The 24843-nt window shown below is 36.2% G+C and overlaps 1 protein-coding gene across 1 annotated transcript; it reads left to right on the top strand.

Annotated features, from left to right (window-relative positions):
* The first annotated feature begins 2361 nt into the window (after positions 1 to 2361).
* LOC136281156 (G-protein coupled receptor GRL101-like) lies at positions 2362 to 9275 on the top strand. The gene is made up of 15 exons (XM_066167382.1): positions 2362 to 2411; positions 2675 to 2746; positions 2921 to 2992; positions 3919 to 3990; positions 4147 to 5143; positions 5399 to 5480; positions 5625 to 5651; positions 6135 to 6197; positions 6330 to 6410; positions 6915 to 6959; positions 7362 to 7412; positions 8186 to 8233; positions 8384 to 8440; positions 8649 to 8711; positions 9241 to 9275. The coding sequence occupies exons 1-15, from the start codon at positions 2362 to 2364 to the stop codon at positions 9273 to 9275; spliced, it is 1815 nt and encodes a 604-aa protein (XP_066023479.1).
* The last annotated feature ends 15568 nt before the right edge of the window (positions 9276 to 24843 follow it).

The raw sequence follows: 24843 nt of genomic DNA, 5'->3' as shown, positions 1-24843 counted from the left end.
TTTTAATTTTGAGATTCTTTCCGTCGTAGAAACAGATGGAATATTTAAGTAGTTTTCGTTTAACTTCAAAGAGACTTTTTCCGCTCCTTTGTGTCCTTATTCAAATATTGAGATTTGTGTAACAATAGCACTTCACACCAGTTACTTCTTAAGCAAGTACCTTGTACAGCTTCGATGATTACAACCTAGAGTATGCTAGAGGTCATGTCGCTTGTTGGCCTGACCTAGAATAAAAGTACTGTGGGACCAAAGATTGTCTTATCCTTGACGTCCGTATAAGCTCGCTCGAAGTAGATCTCCGTGTACCAGGAAATCGTGACGAGTTTCCGTTCTCGCTGCCAAGTCGTCTCTACAGAGTTATTTCCCCCAGTTGTTATTGTGCCGTCCGCGAAGGTTCAGTTTTCCAGTTAGCGAGCGAAAACCTATCGTCACAATGTTATGAATATCAGAGTTGTTTTTATGGGTTATCTTTCTCTCTTAGATTACGAGCTTAATGATTTCATTATTGATCCAAGAGAGGCAGCCATTGCCAGTGTTGGGGAAAAGAATTCAGTATGCACGCAGATCTCAAGTTTTCAGCGGCCTTCAATTGCTTTTCGTCATAATATTGACCGAACTAAATGAATGAAGTGAATCTTGAATATTCTCTGTACTATAAGACAAAACATTGCATGTGTATCACTACGTACTGCTCTTTGTTCTTTGGTTGTTTCTGATGACCAGAATCTTCATGTATTTTTACCTATAAATTTCAGTTTGCAGACTTAATGAAAATGCATTTTCTTGTTTCGTCATTCCTATCAGCTATCTGTCAAATAACAAGTTGAAGAGTCTACCAGACGGACTTTTTAACAGCCTTTCCAAGCTGACATATCTGTAAGTGAGTTAGCTATTTAACCAAGGAGATAATTGGACAGAACCAAATGATCGTTCTTAAAATATATTTTTTTAAAAGCACAGCCATCATAGTTGAAACATCGTGAAGTTTTCCAGCTCGTATTTGGAAATCTTAATTGAAGTAGACGATGCTATCTTATGTATTTCTTGTGCTTTGGTTAGTAATGTTAAGTTACTTTGTGGTGTAAGAATTTAATAGCTTCTGTTTAAATAGCAACCTTAACGATTCCCAGATTTCAGTTGGTAGCTCTAACATAAGCGAAATCTTTGTAACTGTGTAATAATTGTTTTCAGGGATTTATCAAACAATGAACTTGAAAATCTGCCAGCGTATGCTTTCAGAAACATTGTAGCGGTAAAATTTCTGTAAGTAAGATTGATATCGACCCAAAATATTAAAAATTGTTTTAAAGGATTTTCTTGAAAATAACAGCACTTGGTGACTATAATAGCTTCTTAGTAAAAGACAACTTACATTGTAATTTACTCCTTGAAGGCAAAGGTTTTTTAGTTTCCTTTTTATTCGAGTTGACAATATCTCAGAATTTGTTATATTGCCAGATCAAACTACCCTGGCACTTGTTGTGTCGTCTAGACTCAGTCAAGTTACTCCTTTCATTGCTATTGTTCAACTGAATTTTATTAAAGAATCAACAAGCTATATTCACAATACAATACTAGGAATCAGTAATACTACTCTTACATAGGAATGTACTTTTACAATCATGTACCGATCGTGTCTTACAGGATATAGCGTGACTATAGTAACGCTTAGGTAACGCAATACACTACATCCTTCCCGGACAAAGTTCAAAGGTTTCTATTTCAAAGTTAATTAAAGATAATCATTTTAAACTATTTTAATCAGCTAATAATATACGAAGTTCTCGTTATCTTGTGTAGACTTCACTACACGTCCGGACCTACTCGTGACATTGCCTTTATTCTGAGAGGCTTGATCATCGGAATGATCACTTTCCATACAAGCATCAGAATGTTTGTGAATGGTCTCACTAGATTCAACATTCGCTGAATCACTAGAACTACTAGACCCATTACTTTGTTCGTCGTTGCTAGTATCTACGATTTCTTTATTCTCATTTGTGGGTGCGCGCTTCAAGTATTTTGCATTTCGAATAAGAGTGGTACCAGTTGCTGCGTTGACCAAGGTAAAAGTGTCTCTACCCTGGGACTGAATGATAACATGCTTAGCCGGGTGAAATTGAGAATCTAACTTTGCTGGCTTCATGTTTGCGCAAAATACGATATCGGCGATTTTGAAGTTGTGCGTTATTGGCTTTTAATCCTCGTCGCCAGTATGTTGTGTCGTCTAGACTCAGTCAAGTTACTCCTTTCATTGCTATTGCTCAACTGAATTTTATTAAAGAATCAACAAGCTATATTCACAATACAATACTAGGAATCAGTAATACTACTTTTACACAGGAATGTACTTTTACAATCATGTACCGATCGTGTTTTACAGGATATAGCGTGACTATAGTAACGCTTAGGTAACGCAATACACTACAGCACTAATTTTATAATTTGTAACAGAGAGTGAACTTGAGAGTTTCGCGCTTAATCTTGAGATCATCATAAATATGTCTAGTGTGTTCTTTGATCATTACGATATAAAGATTGGGAGCTATTTTACTGGAAAACGTTGCCATTCCCTGCCTTAACCACAGATTTTACTTTAAAAAAAAGTGGAGCTAAAGATATCGCTACCACATGAGCATATTTCAGTCTAAAATTCCCATCATGCTTTCTCCAGGAAACTGGAGTACAACAAAATTGAGAAGCTTCATGAAGATCAGTTCCAGGGCTTGGTGGAGCTATTAGATTTGTAAGTGCATTTAGAGTTTAAACCATTTTCCATAATGACCTGAATCTCAAACCGTATACAGTAATATTATTTTACTGTTAACTCCGTCATTGCTCAAATAAAATTTGCCTTACCCAATCATATTATGTTACTGTACTTTAATATTTATTTCCTTGTCTGTTTCCTTTGTTTAAGATATCTCTCGGAGAACAAAATCGAGGCTCTGCCTGATAAAATTTTCAAGGGCGCTAAAAAGCTCAGATCTCTGTAAGTACAGTTAATCACATACAAAACATTCCAGAATATTTGAAGTGATAGAATGAATATGATATCAGCGTTCAAAACCTGAGATTTTTGTCTACAAATTTACCGCGATGTAGAACAGAGGTGGTGCCAGTTATCTTCCTCAACAAAGCAACGTTTTTTAAATTTATATTGCACTAAAAATGTGCCTTTATATAACATACTTTTTGTGCACCTAGGTGGATATTATGAAAAAGCGGAAACAAACATTGTGGAGATCTATGTAGTCTTAACTGAAATTCCATGAGAATTTATTAGAATGAGGAATGTGACTGCTGCAAGTCCCCGTTTTGGTGTTAGTTGTAAATAGTTAAGTTCTTCGTTTCAGGAATATCTTCGGCAATAGGATACAAAACGTTACCAGCACGACTTTCAACTATGCCCACGAATTGCGAGTGTTGTAAGTTTACTGCAAACGACAGATGTTTATCTAGGCAACTAAACTTAGTTGCATATATTGAAATCAGATAACATTATTTTGATTTCGTTTTGTCAAAGAAAAGACTTGTGCAAAGTAATTTTGGAAAATAACATAAATATACTAAAGGAATTTTTCCCTGGAAGAGTCCGGAAAGAGGCTTTTGTACAGCGAAAGACCTCAACCGAATGGGCTGCCACGTCCATAAAATCAGTAGCCATCAAAAATTTCCAAGAAAGCAAGACCAGACTTATCTAAGGCTAAATGACTACTTTTGAAAGAATCTTTGAGAAAACATCAAGCTAAGGTCCGTACTGAAGATCCTCAGCTAGGTTCCTGATTTTGTCTATTTGGACAGTCAATTTGAACATTAACATTAACTTAATGAATCTTATTATTGAAATTCGCCTTTTTAGGTTATTTATAATATAAACCAACTTAAAATTCACATTATGATTATTTTAAATCACAGGTTCATGCATTACAACCTGATGGCCGAGCTCCCCAAAGGCTTTTTCAAGCATTTGACGCACATCATCAGAGTGTAAGATTCCATGACGATCCTTTCCTTCACTCGCCCCTTCAAACAATTATTTTAATAATAGTCTATGTTATTAATCAATTAATGATCATTAAGGGATTTCAACGATGCAATAATAGTGTTATTTCTTCTTTTTTTTCTTCTTTTTTCGAATTCTAGAACATTGGACACCAACCTGATGTGCTGCCATCTCGATCTTTTCAGGCAGGATGCTGATTGCGAATACTCCTTCAATGACAATTTCGCAAGCTGCCACTCCATGTTCCGCCACCATGCTCCAAGGAGAACTCTTTGGATTGTCGGTCTTCTCTCGTTGCTAGGGTCTTTATTCGTAGTTGGGTGGCAGTATTTCTACCCTGATAACAATGTGGTCCAGTCTATCATGTTGGTGAATCTGGGTGTATCTGACGGCATCATGGGGATATACCTTATCATTATTGGCATAAAAGACCTGCAATGGTCAGGGGAATACTACCTGCATGACTATGAGTGGCGCACCAGTTGGTTTTGCCATTTCAATGGTGCCATGTCTGTCTTTTCAAGTGAAGTGTCAGTGATGATGATTTCTCTGATCGCATTGGACAGACTCAAGAACATCGTGTTTCCTTACACCTTTGCAAAAATTACCCCAAGGCAGACCTGTCTAATGTGCGTAGTTATCTGGCTGGTGGGAGGCGTTATGGCATTCCTTCCCTTGTCTGGAATGCACTATTTCAGCGAGTGGTACTATGGCAATAATGTAGTGTGCCTGCCCCTGCAGCTTTCCCCTGAATTACAAGAAGGCTGGGAATACTCCACTTCCATTTTTATCGTTTTGAATTTTTCCCTATTCATCTTCATCACGGTTGCTTACGTTGCCATCTTGTGGAAATCATGGTCGTCAAGCAGACGGCTTGGTGCACATGGAACTGTTCGTGAAATACGAGCAAGAGCACAAAGTGCACAAGCTAAAAGAGAAAGAGCACTTGCCAAAAGAGTCTTCTTCATTATTCTGACCGATTTCTTGTGTTGGATGCCAATCATTGCTATCGGCATCCGGTCCCACGTCGAGAAAACATTTGATCCTCCTGGTGATCTGGCAGTGTGGATTGCAGTGTTCGCTCTGCCGATCAATTCAGCTATCAACCCATTGCTGTATACGCTTTCTACTCCACAGGTAACGTTTTTTTTTTGGTTACTTTGGAATAGCACCTACCGTTATGTTCAAATTTGGTTTCGTGTCAGAGCAGGCTGGCAACTTAATTTTGTAATTGTAACGATTGACATACAAAACAAGCATGAAAAAGTAAATGATCGGACAGATTTTTTTAGCTTCTCCACCGTTAACTTTAACCATAGAGACCAACATGACTTCTAAATACGTTACTTGAAAGTCTTTACGAAAACTATTCAATATGTTTTGAATGTCTAGGTTCAGCCTGTGTTGAAAGCAAAACTGAGGAAGCTGTGGTCCAATGTTCGATCTATTTTCAGCAGAGGACAAAATCAAGAAGGTACAGTTTTAAGCTCCATTGAAAAATACCATGATAACAATAATTGTATTCCAAACCTTGAAATGAACAAACTTTAAGTTTCACCAAATTGAGTATTAGCAACCCAGTTTTCTTTAAGTGACATATGTCATTTTTACTCATAAGGCTTTCAAGGGGGAGAGGATGGAACTGGTATGAAATCGTAGAAAACTCATGTATTTTCTAATTTTTTCGAAAAAGAAACTGAGCAAATTATTGAAACCACAAAGGTGCAACTGGCAATATGTAAAGTTGTAGCAGACGTAGAGGAGAAAACCAGAATGATTCTAAGTAGAGAGGGGATGAATGTAATAAATCATCAAGTGTAATAAAGGCAACGACACGTTTAGAAATCATGATTTCAGTTCGATTTTCTTTAATACACAGCTTTAGAGATACTAACCATCAGGAACATTGAGACCAATAGGTGCCGTTTGCGACAAATTTTTAAAATAAGGTGCTAGCAAAACCTCATTCTACAAACAATTCTAAAAATATGAATCACTATACTTCTGTCTGAAATTATTAGATGACGATCCATTCTGAATTGTTTTTGTCTGAGCGTTTTTTTTTTCCCTTTGGATAAACCTTACAATGACCATTAATTTTTTATTGGTGTTCCTTTTTACATCAAAGAAGTAGAAAATGATCAGCAGGCACACATTGGAAATGGGGATGAACATGCTAACGTCGAGGAGGGTAATATATAGTGCTTCTCAATCTAATCACATATCTTCTCTACACCTCTGTAGGGTTCTATGTGCGATACTTTTCTTTCCTTTCTCTTTTCTGTACTTAATTCCTTTTTTTTTTCATTTTCTCCCCCCCAAGGGGAACAGATTGAAATACAGTTAATAGCACAGATCGAAATCCCAGAAGTGGAAGCCCCTGAATTGCCTGCTCCCCAACCAGGTCAGTAAATAAATGTAGAATTTTTTATGCCAAAGACAATGTTGTAATTGACTTTGTAATTCAACTCTCTAATCTATCAAATATGAGCTCTTTCAAATAAGATGCCTAGAAACCACAGTATTCTTTTTCTGCTCTGATAGTTGCTGTAGGTGCACTTCGAGAAAGGAGAGATCAAGGAAGGGTTTCTCGTATGACACAAATGTAATGAAACTAGGTTGGATTAATTTTGATTGATAAGTTACTTCCAGATATTCTGGTGATAAATTGCCTTATGCACTTTTAACACCTCCACTCATGATATCACCATTCCTTTACATTAGTAAACTGTAATGTGCCAAAGTATGTAGTATTCCAGTATGGAAGGAAGATACCATCGTCCCCCATATGATGTGATTGTAGTAAATGAATGATACGTATATATTGACAATGATTATTCATTGTTTCCAGTTTTCAGTTATATTATATGAAAAATAACTTAAAGATAACTCCTTTCTCTGTTGGCAGAGATTGAACAAGCCTGTGAGGGGGATACGAATCCATCTTCCTCAGGTAAAAATTATTTATGAAAGAAATATCAAAAGAAGGCATAGACAACCGCTCTATTTACAAAAGAAGTACTGCAAAAATCACAGTTATACAAGGTGACTTCAACTGCATATTGCACCTTACAACCGATCATAAGAATCGCCAAAATGAAGAAAGGTAATGCGTCTTAACTGACTGTCTTTGGCAGAGGTATTATTCCGGCTACCATTTTCATGCGCACTAATTAACTTGCAGATTCAAATTTGAGCTTTGTAACTCAGTGATATTTGATCAATCAATGAATACTTGAATAAATATATGAAAATCTAACGTACGTAAAATACATTTGTAATGAAATTTATTTCAGAATAAAACATGAACCATGAGCATTATGTCATGTTTTACTATACTTGTTCCTTAAAACAGATTATGAGGATGATTTTGACATCAGACCAGCCTCTACAAAGACTGTGGAAGGTAAACACCTTTTCAATTTTCATTTTTTTTCAAGAAATGTCATAACTCTACAAAACAGCGGAAGGTGGCTGGTGCTAACAAGCTGGCGCACTTGGTATACTTGATTGCATGGTTTTGTATGTCAAACCAATAAGTTTAGGGTTATCATATTAACACGTAATCACCAATCAAATCACAGATTCTAAGTCTGTCTCATGAAAAAAATAACGAGAGCAGCTTTTTGGCCACTATTTCCCGTAAGGCACAAAACCCTTCCTCAGTTACTAAACCTAACGGGTCTATGCAATCAAAAAAGTCCTGTCGGAAAGTCTGCTGTTGTCAAAGACTTAAGACATATTTGCGTTATTAACGTTTGAGCCTTTCCGGAATAACTCGCGGTTTATTTAAATGGATGGTATTCTTTAATGCAATCACTGTTCATCATCGCGAGAGCCAGTATCGACGAAGAACACAAAGAGAAGGTAATAGTTGACATTTTCTGTAAGTAGGAGTGTCTCTACAGACTAACAGAAGTTTTTGATGTTGAGAATCGCCCAGTTTTAAGGAACCACTAGTTCCAATTGCAATTAACCCCATGAAAGGTTTTAAAAAAATTATCAGAAGTGATCGAAGGTTAAGCTACTTACAAGAACCTTTTTAATGATGGACACTCATCTTCAGTGTTACTTATAGCTTCTGATAATAGTCGAAGAATGAGGCGATTGTTGCGGATTTCAGTGAACACAATACTTTACTTTCTATAATGTCAAGTTATCTTTAATATTTGTGTGCAGGTGAAGCAGGAGGAATTAAGCGTGAACCTAAAAAGACAATTGAGGAAGGTAAAAACAATGAATTGCTTTTTAGGAACTGAACATTTGTCCCACATGGGTCTCATTTATTCCAGCGTACAGTGTAAATTGCTTGATAGCGGGCAATGGGCTGCGTTGTCTAACCTTATGAATTTTAACAATGAATCTGATTTCACACAGCTGTTGAATCTGAGGAGCAGGTGGAAATTGAAGAGATTTCAGTACCCAGTAACAAAGGTAAAGGAGATAATGGTTTTTGATTGGTCACTCAAGAAAGTAAGGCATTTTATGAGTAATTAAAATATCTGTTTTCCCTTGGTAGTCACTGGAAAAATTCTAGTGTTGAAATTGGTGAAACATCTATGATTTTAATTCCTAAGTACAAAAACAAAATTTAATGACTGTATACTAACTTACATTGTATCAAATAAATCTTTTTTTAAAGAAGCTAGAAAAGCTGATGAAGGAGAGGAGATGCATGAGCCTGACATGGATGTCGTAGAGGAAGGTAACAATTTTTATAAATCAGAAGAGATATACTCAGATTGGCCCACACATGCTTTATAAGGTGACGCATAATCAGTCCACTCAATTGGCTGAAGATCACTTGAAGTGCTCTGTGGAAGGGTCGCGATTCACATCGGGAGTTGATTACATTGAGGAAAAAAACACATCACTTGAGTATTATTATACCTCCTCGTAACGAAGAGCCATAACTTTTTATACAATGCTAAAATCCAACATTTTTGAATTTATTGAGCCGTTTTACATGTTTGTTTGTTTGTTTTTTAAGCGATACAGAAATAATTTGCCCAGATACAGAAAACAGAACCGCCACTTACCACAACTCATTGAATGGAAATAGTGACTTTGATGTTGTGTACCTCAGGTTTCAAAACACTTCAACACAAGCAAGCAAAATTAAATGAGCTGTAATAAGTGGCAGCTCTGTTTTCTGTACTTGTGCAATTTAGTACTGCATCGCTTGAGAAAAAATGAGCGCGTTGCATTTCTATCTCTTTTCGTGTTCCGTCCAGGGGAAGAAGACGTGTTTGATACCAGGCCGCTTTAGTATTTTCAAGGTAAATGGTTATTACGTCTGCTTTAATACTGAATACCGCTGACTAAAGGGGTACGGAAAACAAATCCCTCTAAAGAAGGTAGTTTTTTTTTGTTACATGTATCCAATCAGAATAAGTGTAATATTTGAGATTTAGAGTGATGCGTTACGGTGTGTATGCATGTATAGTTGACTCATGATTACTTAAACTATCAGTTTGTTGAACCCGATCTATATTCTGAATCAAAAGTGACTTTTTTGATGCCATTCACAAAGCGTAACTCTATCCTAAATTTTTTTACTCCTTGGCTAACTCAAACCAGTTTCAAATTAGAGATTTCACTGCAACTGTAATGGTTGAAGTTATTGGAGATGAAGAAGACGAAGTCTGATTTGTTGTAGCTATAATATACTGCTTGTCTTTTTCAAAGTCACTTGCAACTTTTTTCAGGCAGCCCATTCATTGTTGGCAGTAAGGCTACCAAAACATTTTCAAACTAATCAATTTTTTCTCTGCTTGATTATGATTTGAAAAAGTATAACTTCAAAAAAAAAGAAACTTCTGGGTGGCTAATACGCTGCAATGATGAGTGCTCTCTTTGGTTATGCTTGTATATTCTTGCCATCTGTCCTTAATGCACTGACCAGCTTCCTGATTGACAGTCTGGTCACCTGACTATCTGTGCAACTGGCCGGTAAGCCGTCAAATTGAATTGACTACCTGAGCTATGACCACGGGCTGACTGACAGATGGGCTGATTGTCTGCCCGACTGTCTGCTGGACTCTCCACCTGGCCAGTGGGCATGGTTATAACTTACTGAATCAGATTATGGCTGCAAAACACTTCAATACAGACATGCAAACATTCAACGCTTGACTGACTGAATTTCGGGTCCATAGATCAAACAAACAACTAATCGATAAGTTAATTTTGCGTTCATTGATAAGCGTGCTTTTTTCTTTTGCCTCTGACAGTTTCCAAGAGCCAAATACATTGCCATTAGTATGGAGACCGCGAGGGCTAGAGAAAAACTAAATTATTTCAAGGAAAAGGAGAAAAATAATTCTCGTAATCAATACATACCGTCTATGGTAACATCTTAGTCTTTAATTTCTTTTTCTTAGATTTAATGTTATCAATACTCAGTAACTTTGCTTTCTGAACTTGTCATTGTATGGTAACAAGATATAGTTGGAGTGGAACATATTGCGCTATATCTGAGTGGGCGTCTAATTTCTTTTTCTTAGATCTAATGTTAACAATACTTAGCAACTTTGTTGTCCGAGCTAATCATTGTATACCTTGCACTCTATCTATCAGTCCATCTTCCTTTTGTTTTGTTTTGACCGTTTTTAGTTTGCTTGTTTGTTTCTTTTTGTAACATGTACATCTACCTGACACTTTTAGCCTGTTAGTTTTAGCGTATTTCTAAAGACCATGATTGCTACACCGCAGTTAAGTCGGATGGCTCAAACGGAACACAACAGTACCAGGGGTGTAGCCAGCCTAGAGTCCTGTACCTCTTAACCCTTATCACATCACTCGTGCAAATTTTGAAACAAAAATTGAACTTTCTTAGAGTATAGGCCCACGACAAGTCGAAAAGCTGGCTATGCTCCTAGTGTGATAAGGTATTCTATTCTGCATGCTGATCTTTCCATCATTAATTACAATATAGCTGAGTAAATGTTTTGATTAGGAATGCCTCTCTGGTTTTAAAAGTAATGTGTAAGTTCATTTCCATGGAAATTGTTAGGTTTATTTGGAGTTTACTCGTAGTTTAGAGGGGAATTGATGTCCCTAAAGAACTTTCTTTTAGAGTTCCTAATATAGAAAAGAGCAAACGATGTGATAATAATAGAACACTAAGGGTCTTGAATAAGAATTATCAGAGATTTATCTGTATAACAACTATTTAGATGGCTCATTTCTAGTAGCAGAGTTAGTAGACATTAGGCGGTAAAACAATAATCTGAATAGTTCGAACATTACCACAACTCGTCCAGCGAGTATTCAGAGTACGTGTCGAGTTGCCTAATTTCCTTAGTATCTCAAGTTAAAGGAAAAAGGTAAAAATGTCACACAAAAAAAGAGAAACAGTTACTGGATAAGACGTCACGCATTAGAGATTTACAATATATTGAAAGACCTAAGTAGCTCATTTCTAGAATTCTTATAACTCGTATGCGAGCAAAATGACAACTAAAAGGTAGAGTGACGTCTATTTTCGCTATGTTACTACGTTCTTTATGAACGCAAATTCCTTAAAAAGAAATGAGAAAGATGTTGTGGTAACGAGTAACAAGTCAGATATAGGATGTTAATTGGTACGACAACAATTTGAATAATTCACTTCCACAACAAGCTTGTAAGTGCTTTGCATGCAAACTGAGTTTAGAATTGTTAGAGGGAAATAAACAAGGTCAGAATTCGTTTTTTAGAGGTTTTTATAGAATGAAAATGTTTTAAATAGGTCATGTCTTAGAGTTTTTATAACTCGTTTGCGAGCATTAGTGACCTCTGTCATGGCTGAAGCCTGCTTGTTTACATAATTCGTCAATATTATTAACATTAACTTGAAAATCAAAAAAAAGGAAAAAAAAAAAAGGTCTTAGAATACCGCTAACTTAGATATTTAGTAGTGTTTATGAATCTAATTTTGTAGCCCATTTCTAGATTTTTTAACTCACAACGAGAATTCTAGTTCATTTTAGTACGTGGTATTCTTTTCTATCTTTGTTAAAACGGGATCATCAACATGGCTTCTACAGTAAGAAAAACTTGAATGTGTCAGTGGCTTTTTGAGGGAAGTCACACAGAGTTACGAACAGGGTTCAAGATCTACTTTAAAACGTTAACGAAGACTTCAATAAAACATCTTTAAGACCTTACACATGAGTCCGTTCTCAGTTTACCCTATCAAGGTTTCTAAGTCACGCTTCAGCTTCATCCACAGTGCGGATTTTGTGCCACAATGACCTGTGACAAGTAAACTGATACAAAATTGCTTTCTGTATCTCTCATAATGTTGAACTTTTTGTTTTTAATGAATTATTCAGTTTGAGTTTTTCCCAAAAACTGAGCCGTTTTGTTTTGAAACCATAATGTATCTCCTTGACTCGACTCTCTTGAGGGGTTTTGGTTACCCCCCCCCCCCCCCCACATGTAAAATAATGCGTAACAAATATATATTTCCGGGAGGTTAGGAAACATTTTTAAGCTTTTCATTTTCTATCCAAAGACTTCCACCAAGGGTGGGTGGGAGTGACGGTTAGTATTAAAAAACCCTCAGATATGAAATCTTTACTGCACTGTGATTGGTTTAGAAATCTCGGACCACCCTTTGTTCTGCCTTTTAGGGTGTTGACTCTTCATGAATTTTTGTCCTTAGTGACTGCTTGTGATATTTCCTTCTTGTCAACCGCTGAGATAACTTAAGAAACTCAATAATTTGCCATTTCGGTTTAATTTACTAGGGGAATAGAATTTACACTCCAAATTTACATTTCCAGTGAAGGACTCGAAGGTGTAACATGTAGAGCTACACAGTTATAATGACCAAACTTGAAAGAGACCTTCAGCTAAACCTGAGTAAATCGAGCCAAAAAACTGAGTAAAACTAACTAAACTTAAATAACTTAACGTCTGTACAACTCACTAGAAGCAAACCGGAAAATCTTCCCTTCCATTCTACACTCTTCCTCGTGCTACACAGCTAACCTTGCCTCTGGAAGCCTGACACAGTGAGGACGAGCATAAACGTGGGGTAAGTGAGAGAAAAATCTAATTAGGATGAAGGAAAGTGTCATGCCTTCCAAGAACCTCATCGACTATTGCTCGCTCTCTTTTCTTCTTCTCTCCTCTTACCGAGGACCTATCACCAGCTATGCCTTTTGTGACCAGAAAAAAAAAAGCCACAAGTAGGTTCTCTCTCAAATTTAATTCACTCGGAACACATCTACATCAACTGATCATTTTAAAAATGAAACATATGGAGAAAAGGTAAATCAATAGAAGGCATTCATGCATATTAGCTTGTTAATGAATACTTCTGCAGTTAAACCACTTTTTACATATAATTACAAATACAATATTAATTTGAAATATACTCGAACTTATATTATCTTCAAATTCATCGGTGTCTTCTGAAAAAACTCCATTGATGGGACAAGCTAAGCTTTGAACTCCACCTCCAGACAGAGATTTCAACATTTTAGTTTGCACCTTTAATATACGATTGTGGAACACCAGAGTACGCGTATCTTCGACTCTCAAGTGTTTTCATTCCTATCTGAAATTGCGTTAGTTAATCGTACTCTTCCCACTTTTTCTTAAGCATGAAATCTTTAATAAACTGTGATTCGTCTAGAAATCTCGCGCCACCCTTTTTTCCTACATACGACTATGGAATACCAGGTTACGAGTTTGGTTCGTTAGCGCGTAGCGTCGACTACAACGCCTTTGCGCATTTACGGGCGGAACGGGGAAAGACAGAATGTGGCCGAGACTAGTCCAGAATCATTTTATTCCACTTCGATAAACAAATCATGGCCGGTGATAGAAATTGACTCCAATAGCACGAATGGTAATGTATACTGAAGAGGTTCGAATGGTGAGGACTGAGCCGCTCTCCTTGTTTCAGCCTATATGACGAGCACGTGATGTTCATGTGATCGCTCAACCAGCATGCATTTCGTGCTGGTAGAATTTCACAATTGGTTCAATTTAACGCACTATAAATATGGAATTTTAGTCTGCACTGTTTACAATACATATACTCAAAGCGATACAAATGACAATAATATCCTTTACAATTTCGAATTACATTTTCTCGGCTAAAGCAATACTTAACTAGATGTAACGTTACAAGATTACCAAGTTAAATATAACTCAGAGCTGGAAAAAATATCCAGTATGGTTTCTAATTAAGCTGCCATAAGCCCGGGGTAAGTGTTTAATCGTCATAAGAAATAATTCTTGTTGCACTGGGGCTTGCAGGAGGGCGAGACGAACTTTTGGGTCTTCTTTTGTTTTTTACTTAAAACTTCCTCTTTGATAGCATCAGTGCCTAAAGAAAAAAATAAGTGAACTTACGATGAAATTTCGAGAAGTGTTCGATGGCCGTTTGGGTTCTAGTAATATTTTCTTAATTCTTCAAAGAATTCCGAACCAAAGTCGTCCGGTTATAGACGTTTTATTGAATTCTTGGATGTTAATTATGACAAAAGAAAAAAAAAAAAACAAAAAAGTTTCTCAAGTTAAAAGCTCAAACGAAATTGATTTTTTCGGGATGTGCTTTTTTAACACTGAGATATGAAAGTCCAATCATAAGCCTTTCATTTTCCCTAAAAAGTAATCTTTTACAGCGTCGTTACGTTAATACCTGTGTTAGTATGGGCCGTGCAATCACATTACCAGGAGGCTGCATCCAAGCTTCACCATCTATTTGTCCGGGCATCTCTGATTTTAATTTGATGTTGATCTGTAATGAAGTAATAATAATTGTCATCAATTAAAAAAAGGCATTGAAGCGGATGGATGAAGAGAGTAATTTCTAAGAAAATTGTGGTTCTGCGTCGTTGTGGGGGGAGAGGGGGGGGACGGAAGGGGTAGTATTACATGATAGTTTTTTTTATCAACTGATTTTATAAAGTAAATATGCAGAAAAAATGATGCTACGCCACTGGTGGGAACATAGCAACGTGAAAAACAGAAATAACAAGAGAATAGTACGAGGATAATCAACTTATGGCTTCATTATGTTATTTACTGGATTACAACCAGACATCCATACCTGGGCTCCCTGTGCTAGCCGAATGCCAGTCCTGATTCCACTTTGAATTTGACCCTTTCAATAAAGAATTCGTCTCAATTAAGAACTAATGCACCATTTTTATTGCTAAATAAAACGTTTTCTATGCAAATACTTAAGAAAAAAGGAAAAGGCAGGATACAAAAATTGTGGCTATTAGTAGAAAAAATACGTGGAGCAGATTGGAGAGAACAGTATGGTGAATATGCCTGCTGATGCTAGGGTCGAACGGGTACAGATGGTGGTGATTCTGACTCACTAGGTGCATTATACCCTGAAGTCCACCCACCTCGACAAGACCGTCACAGTGACAAGCTGAGGCATAACCCTGCAAAAAGATTCAAGCAATTTCAGTTGTGTGTGGAAAAGGAATCCGGGATTGCACTTATTTCGTATAACTTCGCTTTGCGATTGGTCCAGATAACTCAAGCCACTATCTGAACCAATCATGGGCAAAATTAAAACCAAAAGTGGTTTGGTCATTCGCAACTTCCCGCTTATTGGCTTCTTCAACTTTCGTCGGTTCTGATCGGCCGTTGTGATAACTTCATGGTTGGCTTCTTCTTAGCAGATGCGCTGAATCTTAGAGTCTTTTCCAGACCTCACCTTCTGAGGACAACATGTCATGGTTATTTTATCAGCTGTTTGGTGCTAAGAATATGAGCAGATATCACTACCAAATTCATGAGGTACTACATACATCTTTGTTTGGTCCCCATGCATCTGTGCCTGCTCCCCAACTGGCCAAAGAACAAATTTAAAAACAAAGTAAAAGGGCAAAATTTATACAAAAAGACTTTACAAGTAACGAAGTGATAATCCGCTGCAATCAAAGTGATCTCAGAAAAGAACCCTTAAAAAAATTCCGACTTCGATCAGATTCGAACCCGGGCCTCCCAGATAATAGTTGGGGACTGCTACCAATTGCGCTGTGAAGCCACATGATGTGAGGGAGACAAATTTTGAAAGGTTATTCGTTCCCGTAAAGGAATCAGGTCATAATTATATGAAATAGATAATGTTGACCTACACGAATCATACTTTCACCGGGGATAAAAACCTTGCGGCTTAAAACTACTTGTTGAAGCAGATGTTCTGCGATTTTCTTGCAATTAAATTGAACATCTAACTTTTACAAAATTAATTCGAATTAATTTGATTGAACTCAACTTCAAGCTTTTACTTACCTTCCTATGTTAAGAACTACATTCCTTCTAGTGTTCGTAAGTCGAGTTTTTTGCCATCAATCTGCAGCGAAAAGGAGGTCACAACAGAGGATGCTGAGTAAACAAGATACTGGTGTCTGGAGAGTTAAAGAGGAGACCACCGCCACAAGATCTGATTGGTTGACAGGATGGTGCGAGTTTTCTGGACCAATCACAGAGCAAAGTGAAGCAAACCCAAAGAGAACTTGGCTTGTTTTTCGACTCTTCACACTTACTTTAGACACCGAAAAATTGCTCTTAATCGATAATTTCTAAGAACCAGTCAAATAATTTATCGTAAAGTATTATCCGCCTCTATTGACGATTATTCAATGGTAACGCTACTCGCTAAATGACAAGGAAAGTCACGGTTAGTAGGTTCAAATGGTTATGTTGGAGTTGTAAGAATTTATTCGTTTGTACGACGTAATGGTGCTTATACATCCTATCTCTATTCCAATGGATAACTGAAGTTAAATGAGATAACTAATACAAGAAAAGAGGCGGTTTAATTCGGCTTTCGCTCACTGAATTCTTTCGGTTTCTGATGTGGAATCCTTTCGGTTTCTGATGTGGAATCCTGTATTGAAAAAACTTTCATAGACTTACCCAAAGTTTAGCTTTAGAAGAAGAAGGAGTAAAAATATAGATAAGTAATTTGCCTGATGAAGGTGGACCCTACTAGAAGTGAACTACGAGCAAGGTTTTAAACACGCTGTCACGCCGGAAAAAAACTTATATTTATATATGACACAGCTCATCACCCGACAGATATCACCCGCTGCGAGCGTGAGAGTGTGTGTGCGTGTGTGGAAGAGGGGGGTGGGGGTGGGGGAAGAAGGGGGATTGCCCGCTCCTAGAACCAATCAAATCACAAAATTGTAAAATTCCGCCCGCTCACGAGCTGAGAAAAAAAGAGAAACTAATGGTAAGCTATTAACCGTCTAAGGGAAGGTCCGTATGGTGGAAACTTGAAAATGCTGCCCTCTAGCGGAGATTTCCACTGACATGTCATTTTCAATCCGAGAACATAATACTGCGGAAATAAGTTTTCCTTTTCGAGAAGTTGATAAAAGAAGAGAATGAAAATGCCTTTGAGATGAGATCCGTAGTTTTGGATTCCCGGCTCAAAAAAGTAAGTCAGTGTTCAGGAAGAAAACTATATTTAGCGTAAAGAAGATTTGGCATAATTTGGATTTGAAAGTCAAATACTGTTCTGAAATAATAAAAGCGTTGGTTGCCGATGAATAGTCACGTTAGTCATATAATTTAGTCAGTTTATTCAGTTCATTGCAACATTATATAAATTAGTTATTAAAACTGCTCAAAGAAGAAAAGGGAGAAGAAAAAAAAACAAATAAACCTTATTTCAGTTCTCTTTTGAGGTAGACACGATGGAAATTTTTGTCTATCTAAAACTCTCAATTTATTAAAAACAACAATGAAAACAGCTGTAAAAGCCTATACCTCTGTGTGAATTAATTATCTTCTGCTTATGCGGATAAACGCGATCAGATTCTTACAGAGTAAAGGGAAATCAGCATTCAGGTACTAAACATAGGTGTTTCGTTTCTTTCTGTTCTTATTTCATAATAGTTTAATTCATCTCTCTCGCTCACTATACGGTACAAAAGTTAGATTTGAAAGTAGAGAGAATTTTTTTGTTCATAGGAAATAAGCTTCCTAGATATTGACACATGGCGATCCTTTCGATGACATTATTTTTGTTCTGTTTGTTACCACTGTATTTATCCTAAAATATTCTAGCCTCTGAAGTTCTGTAATTCGATCATTTTAGTTTGTTTTCTCTATTTTTGTGATTTTATGTTATAGTTAGGTGAATTTTCCGCTTTTTTTGAGAAACAAAGGACACGAAAAAAGTTAAACATTTTAATCGACTGATTGATCGACATAGAAAAGGGGCTAAATTCTTCGGAAAACACAAATAGTAGTATTATCCTCGAAATAATAAACAAGAGTGTATGTTTTGTAATGGTATTTTACAATAGAGATGCGAATTTTACTAAAAGGGAAACATATTCATTGTAAAACGTTAATTTGAAAGTCAAATGACACCTGAGAAAAAAGAAACGAAGAAGTCAGTTAGTGAACGATAAACAGTTATATTTACAGAGTAACGGATATAAAAAAAAAAAAAAAGTTTACAACTCTTCGATTTTGTCTTTCCATAAGCCTTGTTCAAAAATCTATGTCCTGATGAGAAACTGAAAAATTGCTGAATCAATTAGTCTTTTAGGTGATATAGAAAGCGCGCAACGCATACAGATCTTTTTTTCTGTCAGTTCTTTTATGATGTGTTGTCAGTTACACAGTTATGCAGTAGAGTGATAAAAGCGCAATTTCTCCTTCTATCTTCAATATATGATGATATTAAGCAGATTTACTTTGAGAAGAACGAGACCGGTTAAACCACAAAATCGCAAACCTAACATTTCTGCGGCTTTTCTTCATCTAAAGATTAAAAAACACTTTTAAATAGTTTCTCGCGACGTTCGCACCATAACCTATGCAAAATATGGCTAGAATATTTATATAGACATTGAAACATCTCTTGTTTAAAGGAAAGTAGCCATTTTCTTGCCAAAAAGAACGAATAGCGACGGTTTTCGAATTTAAGATAAATTTCAAACAATGAAGAACCTCGTTATTTTATTAAGAACTCTTTTTATCTAAAGGTGGCGAGCCTTCCTTTTTTTATTGGGAGATAACTACATGTACACAGTCAGTACAGATGTCGATCCTGTTGATGAATATGCTACGTGCTTTGCCACAATATAGTTTCTAATATCTCTAGAATATTTTTCCACAACAAAATCAACTCGATTCCTTTCAGTTTTTAACCGTAGTATGTGTGAGTTATGCTCGAGATGTGCATTTTACGCCCTGTCAAAACCAGTACACAACAAAATGAGTAAAACTTGAATCAATTCATGATAACACTTCATTCAATTCATCGAAATCTCATTTCCCTCTGCCAACATCGTTATATTGTCAAGAAAATTAGTGTTGAGAATTTTGGAAAACGATCAACTCGATCAAATGAAAAATTCAAATGACATCAGAGCACAAACAAAAAGCATGCAGCTTGTAAAATTATCAGCTGAGTGATGGATAAAAGTATAACTATTCCCAGCGCGAGGATTTCAATTTATTTCCTCCAAAACTCTAAATGCGTCATCAATATTCTTGCCGAAGAGGTTGGAAAACACCACAAGGGAAAAGAGAAGCACTTTCTTTGTAGGAAGGAAAATTCCAAAAAATTTGTACATTCTTTCTTCCTAACATTAAAAATGCATGAACATAATATTTACTTTGCGCAACGGTCGAGATTTTGTTCAGCTTTTCCAAAGGAATAAAAATCACCTTTATATTTCATGTTTAGAGGATGAAAAGCGCCAAATATAGTATGGAATATTTTTATCGGTCGCCATGAATTAGCAATAAGTTTATCAATGATTCATCTCGTAACTGAATTCGAACTAAGCTCAGTGATCACATTGGAATTCCTATTTCTTATTTTATTGGGTTGTTAAGTAGTCTGTAACCGAGAGTTGAGAGACTGATTCATTTCGGGTGCATGCTGATGGACTGCGTAATTTAAACCTGATAATATGAACTTATCGAGATACTTTGAATGACCTCTTTTCCAAGATATTTTGGCTAAGGAAGGAAAAGAAGAATAATTATCCGCTCTACAAAATTTCGTACGTGTATTTGAGGTCATTTTTTTTAAAAAAAGACAAGAATCGTGATGAGGAATCAAAGTGGAACTAGCTTTTACTACCTTTTACTATTCCTCACATTCAGGATTAGTAGGGGCTTTGGAATCGATAGCAAATTACCAAGATTTTTTAGGATTAAAACTTTTTTAATATTCCTCATATTACTATTATTACTTTTTTCTAATTATCTTCTTATTCAAAGTTCAAGAAGTAAACGTAAACGAAGCGTGACATTTTCATGTTTTTTTTCGATTTTTATGGATTTTATTATTATTTTGTAAATATTTTTAGTAATTACAGTGAATAAAGGATTATTATTACTACCTGTCTATGATCAAAATAAAAGGGAAACAGCTATTTTTATTCGAAAGTTGCCTACTCTATGTAGATGAAGTTAATATAAAAATTGCTTTCTTATATGGTGAATACATATGGCTTCTGTAGTATCAGACGAAGAAGAAAGGAGACTTCGACTAAACACAAGCTAGCGCGAGGTTTATTCATGATGGCCGACCTTTAACCCAGCATGCAATGCAAAGCCTAATCCTACAGCTTCCTTAGATACATATATCACTCCACGCGTTAAAACAAGACAAAAACTTATATTCACAAAGCTACTCTTTCAATTATTTTTTCTTTTTATTTCGTGTTCCTATTTTGGAATTCTTAGTCCAACAAAATATTTTACAACCGGTTTATCAATCTTTCTTGTTGGCTTTTGCTGACCATAGGCAGGGACTTTTTTCTCCTTTACCATGAAATATTGAAAGCTTAAAAAAAAGACAGCATTCGAATTCAATTTCTATTTAGATTCTGAATGCAGAAAAGTCATCCATCAGTCATAAGGGTTCCAAGAATTAATATTTTTTTATGCTGATATTAGATGACATCAGCCTCAGTAACCAAAGTACATTATCCCAATTTCAGATTTAAAAAAGAGTTAACTCTCTCAACATATCAACATGTTTTTTTTCAGGAAATAGGTGTCGAGAAAAACAAAATTCATCATTAATGGACTATCCAGAATAAACCGTATAATAAATGATCTTGTTGTTTTCAATCTTGGTCCCAAACTACGTAATGGACCGATCAAGAGATTCGGCTTCTTTTCAATACACCTTTTTCTAGAGTTGGCTCTATGATTTCCAAAACTCAGGTGAAGTAATGGTCTATAGAAAAGAAAATGTCGATCAATTTCGTCGAAGATAAAAGCATACATAAACATAATTTTCTATTTGAATACAATTATTGCATTTCATTGTGTCTACATGTATTTTGTTTACAAATCTCTGTTGGCTTGATGTAAGCTTACAGTGAATAAGGAAAAATTAAGCATATGAACTTTACTTCTAGGGCACACAACATTGTGTTGGTATCTTCAATGGCCAAGTGGAGTTTCATCCTTGTTTTCTGTAAGCGCCTTGGCTGTTTACAACCATTATCTAAAAATTTTAAGCTTTCTCATTCTTTTTTTCTAATTATGAAGGAGGGGAGGCTCCATGGGTGGGGTGGGCGCCACTGGGAAGGGAACAGAGATAAAGAGTGGGATATTCGTCGAAGGAGGGTACTGAAGAGTTAGAGGATGAACGAAGACGGCATCTGCTGAAAGAATGTATCATGCAACTTTTAGGTTTAAAAACTATGCATGTGAAATGGGCGCTTTCTTTGTTACAAATTGTCCAAGACGTCAAGATTGTCTCATCTGAGGTTGATATAAGGATCTCTTGCATATTTTGCTACTGCACTAATTTTTATGAGATTTCACTCTCTTTCAAGTTCAACAAAATTAACTCAAATTAAAATTCAATAAAATAGTTCCAATGAAATGTATTTGAAAACCAGTGATAAACCAACTTTTCTCTATCCTCGATACACTTTTTTTCACAAGGAAACTAGATTTACGGTCTTAATTCTAAATCGCTAGCACTTTTTCCATTTGGAATTGGAGACTCTTTGGTGCAGTGGCTATACTCCAAGCTTGGTGAGCCCTAGCCCTGACCGACAATTTATGTTGTGTTATTGAGCTAGTTACTTCACACAATGTCTGTGCTTATTTCTTCATTTAGCTTTTGTTTGTTTTGTTTCTGTCAAGCTAGGATAACCTCTGCGGGGTAATAAATGGATTTTTTTAAGATTTAATTTAACTCGAATGTTTGAAATCGTCATTCGTTTTGTCCCAGCTGGAGCAGAAGTCGATTTGTGGTATTACTTCACTCTCTCCTGCGCGGAGTATAAAATAAAGTAAAGTATATTTTTATTTAGGATTTGTTTAATGGTCTAAAATTCAATAAATGGAGTAATTGTGCTCGCAAGACAGAGCTCAGCTTTTTTGCAAGCCACTGTCTTTTTTTTTGGTCTTAATGTATCATTTATAATTTCTTCATAATAACTATCAACTGTTTTTGTTGCAACCAGACTAATTGACTCGTTGCAGTTATTGCAGGTTTGATTGAGTATGATAAGCAAGCACGTGCACAAGATTGGAAACGAGTCCAGGAGTTTGACGGGAAAAAATTTATCTCAGTTTCACGGGGAAATTATGTGGAACTAAACTTTACAATACGAAGCGACATTCCAGGCCTATGTCTATGGGGATATCATCTTGAAATTCGTGATGGCAGTAGTCAGTCAACCAATCTTCTTGGTGAATTCTGTGGAGATTACGGAACTGGATTAGTGAGATCCAGTGGACGATACATGTGGTTGAAATTTATCCGGACAGATCTCTATAACTTCGACGTATTCTATACCGCCAGATCCATCAATGAAACAGGCATGATGTTTCTTTCAATTAATCATTATATACCTATATATATGCATATAGATATATATCTATTACTTATTGTAAATTCCAGAAACAAGTAGACTTTTAGTTAATAGAGTAAGAGAAGTGGTAGGTTTTGAGCTTGGTAAAGAAGTAGAAAAAAGATGTTTTTCGTCTGGTCTCGAGCGTAGGACGAAGAAATGAAAATTTCCAAAACTACAAGGTTTTATCCACTTTGCGAGATTATTTCGCCATTCCGCGACGAATTTCTTTATTTCTTTTGCTGAAAGCCAGGGTTCTTTTTACTTTCACCTATGGACTATTTTTTCCTTTTTATTTTTCTCCATTCACATGCTAGTTTTAAACGCAGACGGATAACAGAGATTTTCGCCCGCATCTCACCAAAATGTTCTTGAAAATTATAGTGAAATCAATAATGCATAGTTTGACATGAAAAAAAAAAAATTAAAACATAAAAAAATAAAAAGTTGGCACTCGAAGGTCTGCCGTATCCTTAAATCCACAGAAAGACAGGCGGAGACAAAGAAAGGGGAAGGATACAAATAGAATCCGTATGTTACTTTGGCCTGAACACTGAATTGTGTCAGAGTTAGAATATTTTTTGATGTGCATGTATACGAATTATCCTCCCAAACTGTTTCTAAGGTTTTCTGCATACATATACCATAATAATTCCAACAATTGCTTTCCTTTTTTCTTTGAAATCTAATATAGTCAATCCTACGTTGGATCAAGCTACAAATACGCAGTATGTATTTTTGAGCAGAACCTCTAAACTGTGGTGCCCAGTAAAAGGTGCGCCAGCTCCATTCATTGTATGGAGAAAAGATGGTGTCACTGTTCAAAATAGTACCAGCATAACATTTCAGCTTCAAGTAACTTCAGAAGACAACGTGAATTACAGCTGCGAGGTAAGAAGAGATGGAGAGGTATTAAGAAGAAACATCAGCCTCAGAATTGAAGGTGAGGTATTATTGTTTTGTTGAAGTATATCAGTACTTTGTATAATTGGATTATCTAAACCTGTACTTTTTCATTTGCTCAAAATTCTAACCACCTCGAAAACGTTTAAGCTACTTTGTTGGTTGAATCTTATTTGACCTTTCAAAAGTGATCTTTCCATATCCCTTTAATTTAATTTGTATGTTGTTTTTAGGTTTGAATGTTAATTATTTTTATGATAGTTATCTCGTGAAGGGGGAAGGCGTATATGATGATAACCAAAGGAAATTCACATTTCTACGCTTAAACTTGTTTCTATTCCAAGTGAAGTTACTTTACCAGTTTGTCGACTTTGGCGCCTGCATAGAGTGTACCTGTAGTTCGTGTTTTCAATCCAGTTTTCATCTTTGACTCATGATCAGTTAATTTACATCGTAACTCTGAAGTGTTCGTTTAATCTTGGTAATTGTGGTTTTACAGTAATGTTCTATCAAAGTGAAATATTCTTCGTTGCCAAAACGGCTGACTTAAGTCTTACAGATTTGAAGTCTTTGTTGACGAATTTTAACGGCCAATCATTTCTTGCCTCATTTTAGAGTGCCCAGGCCCTTGCGAATGTGACGTCTTCCACCAAACTATCGTTAGTGTGAATTGTAGTGGAAAAAGCTTTAATTCAATTGCATGGAAATTTCCGCCTGCTATGTCAAAATTGTGAGTGTAATTAAACAGTTATAAATACCAAGAAAAGATTGACCCAAAGGCCTGCTTCTCCACTAGAAGCCCTATTCTTAGAGGAATTCCTCTCATGCTATCGAAGAACTTATTCTCAAAGGAATTACTTTCATGTTATGGCAAGACTCAAATCGATTAGGATAACCCCAGGACAACGTAAAATGTACCATAACAGGTAGTCGAGTCGTGGGAATTCTTAATGTGCACAATTTTCTACGCTGGATTGGCTATATCCTCCTAGGATCTACAAGGAAGGGTTTGATCCTAAAATAATTTAACAGAGATAAGTTCAAGAATAAGGCTTACATGTGGGATTCAGTCTCTTTACTTGATCCTCTCTTAAAACTAGTAACGCGTAC

The sequence above is a fragment of the Pocillopora verrucosa genome, chromosome 5 (genome assembly GCF_036669915.1).
Source record: "Pocillopora verrucosa isolate sample1 chromosome 5, ASM3666991v2, whole genome shotgun sequence".
Classification (NCBI taxonomy): domain Eukaryota; kingdom Metazoa; phylum Cnidaria; class Anthozoa; order Scleractinia; family Pocilloporidae; genus Pocillopora; species Pocillopora verrucosa.
This window is presented reverse-complemented; position numbering and strand designations above follow the sequence as displayed.

Coding starts and splice junctions, on each gene's coding strand:
- LOC136281156 (XM_066167382.1), top strand. CDS start 2,362: ATGTACCGATCGTGTTTTACAGGATATAGCGTGACTATAGTAACGCTT. Junction 6,960..7,361: donor TACGAATCCATCTTCCTCAG/GTAAAAATTATT, acceptor TCCTTAAAACAG/ATTATGAGGATGATTTTGAC. Junction 8,234..8,383: donor TAAAAAGACAATTGAGGAAG/GTAAAAACAATG, acceptor GATTTCACACAG/CTGTTGAATCTGAGGAGCAG.